This window comes from Adiantum capillus-veneris, unplaced genomic scaffold, assembly GCF_014529385.1.
Source record: "Adiantum capillus-veneris isolate H3 unplaced genomic scaffold, ASM1452938v2 Hic_scaffold_401, whole genome shotgun sequence".
Lineage (NCBI taxonomy): Eukaryota > Viridiplantae > Streptophyta > Polypodiopsida > Polypodiales > Pteridaceae > Adiantum > Adiantum capillus-veneris.
This window is the reverse complement of record NW_028221499.1, coordinates 19,422-30,096: the sequence shown is the minus strand read 5'-3', so window position 1 is coordinate 30,096 and position 10,675 is coordinate 19,422. Positions and strand designations below refer to the sequence as shown.

The following is a 10,675-nucleotide window of genomic DNA, read 5'->3' as shown; positions in this document are numbered from 1 at the left end:
ACAATATGGTGTGTTTGCGCAATTGCAACCAGGGGCTTGTTCAAGTAGGACCACCTAGCATTCGTTCGAAGGCGTTTGATTTCTTTCAGGTTGTATGGGGTCACTTTTGATATGGCTCTTGAGAATGGGACTAAGAATATGAAGTTTTTTAGGGTCTTTGATACGTGACAGAGCTGTGTAGACTAAGCCATGAGATTGGATCCCAGTAGGGTCAAATGCGATTGTTGCCATTGTCAAGCCTTGGGGTCTATGGATTATGCGTGTGTTCGCTTCTTGTATTGGGAGTTGTGTTCTTGAGACTAGGTTGAGTGGGTTCTTGCCTACTTGAAATTCTTTCGTGACTTGAAGTATTGGTGTCCATTGTTTGTTTATGTTTCCATGGTAAAGATGTGCATTTTGGGGTCGTTGTCTTCTTCCAATTAAGGTATCAAAGAATGCTATCAATGATTGTGCTTTGTTGTTCTTTGGAAGATTCCATCCGCACCATTCACCAAACCATCAAGCACATTGCTCGACTATCATTCCTGGCTTTAGCTCAAGGATGGAGGATAATCTAGCACTTACTTGAGGGTTGTTTGAAATGACTAGGTTCTTTGAGCATGTTTTTTGGAATTTGTCATGAGCCTTGATGATGTATGGTGTCTCTTGTCAGTTCTCAAAGACCGTTTGTTTGTGCTTGGACTTTAGTTTATTTGTGAAGAAAAGATGAGGTGTTGTAAAAATGCTGAATTTGTTGTTTCCAAATGTGTCATTGATAAATGCCAAGTGTCTTTGTGTTTGCTCTGCAACACGTATCATATTTAAGACCTCTATAAACAATTCATTTGATTGGCGCATTGGTGTTGTTAGCTTAGCGCATGTGACATGTGTGTTCCAGCTTGATGGTGTGAGGATGTCAAGTGTATTGTTTGTGTCGCTGAATATCCATCGATCCCGGACATGGCTTGCTTGGCAAAAATCACCACAGAAGATAACTTCTAGGTCACCAAAGGGTGTGTTGTGTTTGTGCTTTATAGATTGGAGTCTTCTGTCAATAATACGCAGCAGTCTCTTGCCTATCAAGGAAGCCTCGTCGGAGTGTCGTTGGAAAGAGGGACCATCTCAGCTAGCATCAATGGAAGGTGCAATGCAGATTGAATTGTTGTGCCACCAAGGTTGAATGCTGCTTTGCTTGTATATGCCATCAACAATGTTGTTGGAAGTTCAATGTTTCCTTCTATCGAAGGTGGATAGTGTTGGACTAGGCCTTGGACGATTGCACGCAAAGTAAAGTTTTTTCCTGTTTCGGCGCCCCCTGTTAAAAAAAGGTGGATTCTGTTATTAGGATATACTCTCTTTCATGTCATGAGATCATCATAAAGATGTCTTTGCTCTATATTCAAACTCATGAAAATTGAGTGATGTTCTTCATTTGCCATGCAAAGGAATCTGGATGATGTTGGTAGTAGTTGAGTGGTATGATGCATTGTGCTTGGTAGGTCGAGATCAAGCTCATAAGTGAACCGTTCTAGTTGAGTTTCTTGTGAGGAGATTGAGCATGATGTTGATGATTCTTGATTTTTGATTTCTAGTTTTGTGAAAGGATCCATGTTTTGTGCAATTGTAGCAATATTAGACTCATATCTCTCCCTCCAAGTTGATGTCAAAGCATCGAACTTGTATTCATCACTTGTGAATGGCAGAAACAGTAGACATAGTTGGTGGTAATGTCTCTCGTTGTCGATCTCCTTGTTGAAGTTTGTATATCTGATGATACGAGGCTTCTTGCACTTGTGGTGTGTTCCTTGTGAGATAGTGTAGTTGCTTGCATACTCTGCCAAGCAAAGATTTCCTATGCTAGGTGTTAAGTATGGAGCCTGATTTACCCTTGTAATTTTCTATGGTAAAAGCGCACATTTGTAAGGCCCCATTATGAGGAGAACTCATCGTGTGTGAAGGAAAATCACTCACCGGAAACCAAAATTTTCACGGACAAGAATCAGGGGCAACTTTAGAGGCCTCAGGGGCGGAGGCCCCCGAGACTTTTTTTTTCCGCTGAAATATTCCTTTTCGCCGGAATATTATGGCCGGACGGCGACCAGAAAGTGGTCGGAAAACAACCGGTCGGTTGGCCGGTGGCCGGTAGTCAATGGCCGATGGCCGGTGGTCGGAAGTCAATGGCCGGTGGCCGGTGGCCGAATTCAAAAGCGGACTTGTCTTCTCAAGGGCGGCCACACATGGGCGGATTGGAGGGTCCGATTTGGACTTATTCGCAGAAGGGCGGCTACACATGGCTGCCTCTCATAAGAGAGGGCAGCCCTTTTGGCCTATAAAAGGAGGCCATTTCTACACACATTTTATAGTGTGAAGTTGATGCAACAAGTTGAGTGTGAGGTAGTGAGAGTGAAGCAAGGCGGGAGCTCTATCAAGGGTTTAATCCCTTTGTAAACTACTTCTTCTTTTGAAGTGCTAAAGCCATTGAGTGGCTGCTTTCCCGTGGACGTAGCCCACATTGGGTGAACCACGTATATCGTGTGTATTCTCTCTCTCTCTCTCTCTACTCTATAATCTCTTGTGTGTGAAATCTATCTCTCTCCATTAAGTAATCTACTCAAAAATCTATTTAGCTACGTCTTATTTTCCTAACACTAGGTGGTATTTTTGCATACTTTGTTAGGATATCATCAAAGAATATGTCTGTGTCATCAAGATGAAGTGTTTACAAGGAAGTCTTCCTCTTTAACAAAAGTGTCCTTTGGGTTTGGAAGTTTGCATTAATGAAGATAAATTGTCTGCTTGTGCTATGCAATGGAAGATAGTGAAATGTATGTTTTCTTGTTGAGCTGTGATCTCTTGAGCATTGATCAAGGCACCTCCGATTTTCTTAAGCCGCTCCATTGCAGGAAGACTCTCTTTCTTGCATTTGTCAAGGATTTTGTCGATTGCTTTGCTTGTGGTTGAATCTGTTTTTGTCATGTATGATGTACAGTATGCAATAGCTCCATGAGGGTTGAAAATAAACTAAATATCAAGATTGCCATCCCACAATGTGCACATTTTTTTGTTGAAATTGTTTGTGTATATATATTTTGGTTGTCTTTTGAGAAAAATTGTTGGTTCTGAGAGCGATATTGAGAGTGTCTAGAGGCAAAAGAGCGGCTTTCTTTGAGATTTTAAGCTTTGCTTGCAAGAGAAACAAACTCTTTTGTCTGCAAAACATAGTTAAATGTTTGCAATCGTGTCAAGGTTTGAAGAAAAGATGCTTCGAGTAGGGTCAAACGATGCAAATTCTTTTGGAACACAAGACTACCACAACTTAAAATATGCATATGAAGTAGTGTCTTGTATTTCCACTACATATTTTCATTTCCTAGATCTCTTATTTGATTGAGGCACAACATTGTCTTCATGCAACATTTTCCATATTGAGTAAACTTTGTTTTGAATTTGTTTCAAAGTGTGAGAAGAATAGACTTGTGTTTGAAATTGAGAAGCTATATGCGATGCTGTCTCATTTGGAAAATTCTTCACAACATCAAGCTATCTAGCGGCAAGATCTTTAGACCAAGAGCAACGCTTACGTTTCTCGATCGAAGCTGATTGTGGAAAAACAAACAATCCACCTTGACAAATAAAGACCAAAAAGCCACGAGAGGAGGAAGAAGATGCAACACAAGGATTAGCATTGAAGGAATGTTGATGATTTTGTTCTTGAAACACATGAACAATACATTGAAACTCCAAGACATGGAAAGCTAGAGTGATCAAATTGATTGAAAGAAAAACAGAATTTGTTCTTGTACTCATACGTTGGCAAACTAAAGATTCAAGAATTTTATCGTCAACATTACAAGCCACACGCTCATCATTCCACAATTTCAGCCACACACTTGATATCTCTAAGTCTTGAGAACGAATTTTTGCAACAATGTGCTTGGATAGAATATTTTCTAGTGAACTGATAGAGATATCTACACCACATACAAACAAAAATGCCCTTAAAACATCTTGATTACAAAAAGATGTCTTCCAAAAAGTTGAGAAGATTGAAGATTGGATGTCATTTATAAAAAAAATAGTTTTATCGCTAAGAGATAATCCCGCCATAATGCCTAGATACAAAAGGATATTCAACAAAATATGACCTTCCTAGAGAAGTGCAAGGCACATTAGCAAAGCTAGTATCTTCCTATTTAGATTTAAAGCTTGTTACATACCCCTGTGAATCAATTGAGTAATCTCATAATAGGGAAGCTTGTAAAACGTGATGCTTCTTCACATACCTTTAGCTTTTATATACTTACAACTCAAAGAGTGAAACTTGATGCATAATCTTGAGTACTTCAAGATAGATACTCTGAAAGTTTCACTCAATGTTTGGTAGTAAATGCAGATTTTTACATTTATTCTCATCTATCATTATATAATATTGGGTCACGACCTGTACACTACATAGAGAGAGAGAAAGAGAAAAGGCTCCTCTTTTCATTAACTCTACCTCGACTTTTGCGATAATAATAAAATCTATAAACATAAATGAAAATAAACTCACTTATTATGAGAGAGAGGAGAGAGGAGAAGAGAGGTGCAAGGTTTCAAATGAAATGAGAGTTACAACTAAAAGTAAATTGGGAGTAACTAAAGAAGAGAAACTTATAACATAAAACTTTATAAAGATTTGAGATAAATCATTCTAAATCAACACATCAAAACGGGTTTGTTCCCATTCTTCCTTTACAATATAAACATTGAACCATGAGATCATTCAATATAATATTCGAAGGTAAATCATTTTCTTTTTTTTTCTTACATTAAAAAAATAGCCACAGAGCCATAAATTTTCAATATCGCTTGTCCCCAAACCCTAACCACATGCTCAGCCAGTCCAAATAATCCATCAATAGGATTAAATCATGGACCAAGATTGCATCATAGAATGTGGAGCTAATCGTCTTGAATTAAGAGCACCTTGACAAATAGCAAAATAAACTTTCTATAGCAGACCAAAGCACAAAATTTATCAACAAAATAGACAAGCTTCGAGACATAAACAACTTCGGAAACATTACACATTAATAAACTCCATCAACACCATAATAGTTAAATCTAAAATCTTCAAAATATTCAACCCGAGAAAATAATCAGCCAAACAAAGCATCCGATCCCGTCAATGTCTACGTACCACCGTGCAAAAATCATCAAAGATGAGAGCAAAACAGTAAATAAAAGATCCAAATGAAAGTAAAGCAACAAATAAAAATCCATAAAACATCTCTTTAATGCATACCAAAAGCTAACATAGAGATGCCGTCGATAGGCCGTACATAACACTGAACCGCCATAGACTCGCAGGCAGGACGACACAAGAGAGCAGTGCAGTACACCGCAAGTAGAGCTGCACAACAAAACGGTCCGATCCACCACAGACCGACGAAGAGGACGACAATGCAGCACGACCACACCGAAAACAGGAGCAGTACAACAAATGGGCGTCCAAGCTCCGTCACAGATCGGCAAAGGGGACATCCAAACAGAGCAGCACAACCTCGATGCACAAAGCAGCACGGCACCATGGCAGGAGCAGCGAACAACGAGGAAATCACCAAAGGGGACGCGTCTTCAAGATCCCCTTTAGATCGACGAAGGGGACGAGCAAAAAGAGCAACACAACCCCGAGATACAGAGCAACACAGCACCAAGGCACGACCCCAATCCACCATATAGAGCAGCGAACCAAGAACACGAGGCACCCGCAGAGAAGAACAATAGAGCATAAGCGCGGCCCAGATCCGCCAGAGATTGGCGAGCAAGACGACAAACCACAACAACACAAGACCGCAGAGATGCAGGGCACCGAATCACGCCCAACAACGCCATAGACCAGCGAGAGTAACCACGCTAACATACAAGCCACCCTTCTCTCAACAAACACATGCAGGAAGCAGGATAGCAGAGCACAAGCGCGGGCGCAGAACCGCCACAAGCCGGCGAGCAAGACAATGAACCACCATCCCTTCATACAGGAAACAGGACAGCAGAGCACAAGCACGGCCCAGAACCGCCACAAGCCGGCGAGCAGGACGATAGAGCAGAGCAACACAAGAGCGTCTAGAGGCAGCCCATGCAGAGCACCCACGTAGGACCAAGAACCGCCATAGGCCGGCGGGCTTGAATGCAGCTTGCTACACCCTACCCACTCCCATTCCCTACTAGGGTTTCATTATACCTAAAGGTAATGAGAGCTCCCTCCACGGAGCTCAAGGAGTCTCCACTCCAAAAGAGGGAAGAATGAAACCCTTCCACTCATTATATGGTCTCTCACCAACCTCATTTAAGGCTTCCAGCTTGCAAAAACGCCTCTTGACCAGCCACCTAACCTTTAATCTCTAGAACCACTCAAAAGACACCGAATCCAATGAACCTATCCTCTCAAGAGCCACTCAAAACCATATAGGTTATTTTTTATTTCTTACTTTTATTTTTAAAATACATGTGACATTTTTCACTAAGAAAAAAGTGAATACACAACTATGGCCTTAGCCCTTTGGGCAAGCCAAAGAGCTATTCAAAAACCACCAGCGCCACAGTAACTCCATTTTCTCTCAGTCACTTTCTCTCTCAACCCCAAGTTATTTACCGTGTGATCGTGAGGGAGAATGGGTTGAAGGGGTCAAATCAATATTCTCAAGTTTTTGGGGGGTAATTCAAAACAGCTAACCCCCCTTGCGTGTGGGGGTACCCTAATATGGGTATTTTACCCTATAGGGTAAACTTAAAAAGTGCAGTTTCATTTAAAGACTACGCGTTGCTACATGCGTCCTTGGAACCTTAGGACAAAGAATGAGAGCAAATCAGGGCCACGCCGACGTAGACACTCACAGACCACGACTCTTCGTTACATGCAGCGGCACAATACATCCCACCTAGGCTGACACACGGTGAACTCGGCGCCTACATTAACCCCTTCCCGCTCTTCCTTGCCAACCACGGGCACCCCAGAGCATGATCGCCAATATGTCTTCAAGCTGGCTACTTCATAACAGCTCTATGCACGTGATGCTCTTCCCATTAGTTTTTCTGTTGAGTGCCATTTTAGCTCTTCTGATCATCATCACCCGCTGTGGAAATCAAAAGACCAGTCGATGGCCTTGCAAACGCAGGAATCGCATTGCCCCCATTGCCGATGACAATATTATAGGTTTGTCAGAGAGATCAGATGCCATTGATGTGATTGTTGTAGGGGCAGGTGTCGCCGGATCGGCCCTTGCGTATTCTCTTGGAAAGGTAAGCCATTTTTTCTTTAACATCCTTCTGTTATAATTCTTATCGTGCAAGCATGCATCTTCTTGTGAGTGTGCATATTGATGTGTGGATGTCTGTGATTGCACTTAGCCGTCAGGTTGTCAACAGCCTCGTATAGTGTTTCGCAGTGGTACATTTGCCCGTGGACATGCGTGTGGTATCTTGTTTCCTGCTAAGTGAAGACAAGTAACCGATTTACGTGCATGTCATTCTCACCTGCATTACTGATAACCTTGATCCAATTGACATCTCATTATATATTATGTTATTTTGTTCAGGATGGAAGAAAGGTTTTCGTGATTGAGAGGGATATATCGGAGCCGGACCGTATAGTGGGAGAGCTTCTACAACCAGGTGGCTACCTGAAACTGGTAGAGCTGGGTCTTGCAGGTATTACTTGGCAGTGTTTTGAAAGTGTAAAGCACTGAGGCCATGCTGTTTATTGGTTCCTTGCTACTGGTCTCGTGTTTGATACTCTTGCTGGACCTCTATTTTGCAGATTGTGTGGAAGATATTGATGCCCAACGAGTGTTGGGATATGCCCTCTTCAAAGAAGGGAGGAACACAAAAGTAGGATATCCTCTCAAAGGTTATGATGGTGATGTTGCTGGAAGGAGTTTTCATAATGGGCGCTTCATTCAAAAAATGCGAGGCAAAGCTTCTAATCTTCCAACGTAAGGACCATCCTCAATCTGCCACCTATATCAGGAATTGTCTGTTGCAATCTACCACATACTTGTTTGCTGTCCAGGGTTACGCTACAACAAGGTTCTGTGCGTTCCCTTGTTGAAGAGGATGGCATTGTGAAGGGTGTCAAGTATAGGGTTGCTGGTGGAACTGAAATGGCGGTATATGCTCCTCTAACAGTCATTTGTGATGGATGCTTCTCCAACCTCAGGCGCACGTTATGCACATCCAAGGTACTTTTGTGAGAGAGAGAGAGAGAGAGAGAGAGAGAGAGAGAGAGAGAGCGCTAAATGATTCTTTTGGTATCCAGCCTGAAATCTCTTCATGCTTCGTCGGACTGGTCTTAGAGAACTGCAACCTTCCACATGCCAATTATGGGCATGTCGTACTGGCAGACCCAGCACCTATCTTGTTCTATCCAATTAGCAGCACGGAGGTGCGGTGCTTGGTTGACATCCCTAGCGAAAAAGTGCCCTCTATAGCCAGTGGCGAGATGACAAGCTACTTGAAAACGGTGGTGGTGCCTCAGGTAAACGCATAGCCCAGCCTTACCAATCTACATTTCTTTCGTTTTCGCTAACAAAGTAGATCTCTAATTATGGACTGGCTTTCAAAATGTGGATTATCAATCAAACACTGAACCCTAAACCTTTCTTTTGATTCTGAGTCAGTTTTTCTCTTTGTTCTCCAACTAAACAATAAACCCTAAACATGGTTTATGCAATTGTGATTGTATAAGTTCATCTAATTAGACATAAGTTTCTCCCTTGTCCAGGTACCTGATCAGCTGCAAAAAACCTTTTTGATAGCATTAGAGCGGAGAAACATCCGCTCGATGCCAAACAAAAGCATGCCTGCTTTCCCTGTCCCACGTCCAGGAGCGATTCTCTTGGGAGATGCATTTAACATGCGACATCCGCTGACAGGAGGGGGGATGACCGTTGCCTTGTCCGACATTGTCCTGCTGAGAGACTTGCTCCGACCATTGAAAAATTTTCACGATTCTGCAGCATTATGTGATTACTTGGAGAAGTTCTACACTTTGCGGAAGGTAATTTAGCTCATGGCCGGAGATCAATCTCGCACTAGTCTCTTTAATATTTAGCTTCAGTGAGATTGCACAAATTGTATGTCATCGATACGACACTAATCTTTATATTCTGCGCACAGCCAGTGGCATCAACTATAAACACTCTAGCCGGTGCTCTATACAAGGTCTTCTGTGCTTCACCTGATATTGCAATGAAGGAGATGAGGCAGGCTTGCTTTGACTACCTGAGCTTAGGAGGCGCATTCTCCACTGGACCTGTAGCATTATTGTCGGGTCTAAATCCGCAGCCTTTGAGCTTGCTAGCACATTTTTGTGCTGTTGCAGTCTTTGGGGTGGGCCGCATATTGATACCATTTCCTTCATTCAAGAGGGTGTGGCTTGGAACACGATTGATCATGGTTTGTTTTCCTTGTATAATAGCCATATTATTGGGCTATGATGCCCTACATCACATTTGCTGAGCATTCTCACTCGTTTGACTTGGTAGGGTGCGGCAAACATCATCTTCCCGATCATTAGGGCAGAGGGTGTCCGGCAAATGTTCTTCCCCAACACAATTCCAGCTTATTACAAAGCACCTCCTGCAGAATGCATGAGCACATTTTCTGCCAAGGGCCGTGTGAAGGTCGATTCAGTCAAACTGAGCAATGAGCAGCTGTACTAGTGAGTGTGGCGCAAGCAGATTCAAAACGAAAAATCATGTTAAAGATGATGCAGCGTCGCACATGAACTGAAAGTAGACTGAAGACTTTCCCTTCAAACCTGCATGAGTCGGTAATTGAAACATCCATGGTTGCCCGTCCTAAAGGATGAAATGATTTAATCCAATCAGCCCATCAAAAAGCAATGCCAAAACATATCCACCCTAGCCTTCCTCTTTGGTCAAGCTCCTAGCGTGAAGAGTTGTTGCCCTTGTGTAATCCCATGACAATTTGTTATGTGCAAAAATTATAAAACCTACGATTAATCCATGCATTAGAGGCCCATCCTCAGAGGGACTAGATTCTAGAACTATTATGTGATACAACGTTAGTTGCAAGTGTCATTGTTTGTCTGCTATCAACTTCTAAGTAAGATATTACATCCATCCCGAAGTAGGGATGTTGGTGTGTTCTATTCTAGTATTTTCTCTTAATCTTCATTATTTATGTCTTATCTCTAAATTCTATCACTACAAGTTTTAGACCTTTTTTGCACTTTGAGAAAAAGGAATTTTTTCCATCCCCTTTTGCACTCTTATGTGTAAAAACCCAAGAAGTGCAAATTATTTTTCTCATCCTTTTTTTTTGGTCAAAGGTTATTTTTTCTTATCTATGCGTCAATTTTTTTTACTCTCAACGTGAGGAAAAAATAAAGTAGTGATGTAAAAAATGATCAAGCTCTTAATTATTACTTACCTTCTTCACTTCATAAGAGAAACTTATCAATACATAATATTTTTTCGTCCTATAGAGTGAGAACACCAAAACACATTATGAAAATAATTTGCACTCAAGAACTTGCAAGTACTCGATGTGAATTTTTTCTAATCATATTCTTAAAGATCGTACCACAAAGTAGGTAAAAATTAACACCTATTGTAACATTTAATGGCCTAGTAACTTGTGTGTAGAGGAAAATAGCATAAACATAGTGAGCATTTCATTAGAATACATT

General features: G+C 41.6%; 1 protein-coding gene and 1 pseudogene across 1 annotated transcript; one reads left to right on the top strand and one right to left on the bottom strand.

Moving 5' to 3' along the window:
- Positions 1-5,221: 5,221 nt before the first annotated feature.
- LOC147416878 (uncharacterized) lies at positions 5,222-6,229 on the bottom strand (annotated as a pseudogene).
- Positions 6,230-6,837: 608 nt separating this feature from the next.
- On the top strand, positions 6,838-9,683 carry LOC147416877 (squalene epoxidase 3-like). Its single transcript, XM_086508000.1, has 8 exons — positions 6,838-7,263; positions 7,560-7,671; positions 7,781-7,955; positions 8,033-8,201; positions 8,279-8,497; positions 8,744-9,019; positions 9,139-9,417; positions 9,507-9,683. The coding sequence occupies exons 1-8, from the start codon at positions 6,982-6,984 to the stop codon at positions 9,681-9,683; spliced, it is 1,689 nt and encodes a 562-aa protein (XP_086364126.1). The 5' UTR covers positions 6,838-6,981.
- The last annotated feature ends 992 nt before the right edge of the window (positions 9,684-10,675 follow it).

Bases quoted from the DNA above. Each gene is read 5' to 3' on its own strand.
- LOC147416877 (XM_086508000.1), top strand. From the start codon at position 6,982: ATGATCGCCAATATGTCTTCAAGCTGGCTACTTCATAACAGCTCTATG. The intron at 8,498-8,743 runs GTAAACGCATAG...TCCCTTGTCCAG, and splicing joins AAACGGTGGTGGTGCCTCAG to GTACCTGATCAGCTGCAAAA. The intron at 9,020-9,138 runs GTAATTTAGCTC...TTCTGCGCACAG, and splicing joins AGTTCTACACTTTGCGGAAG to CCAGTGGCATCAACTATAAA.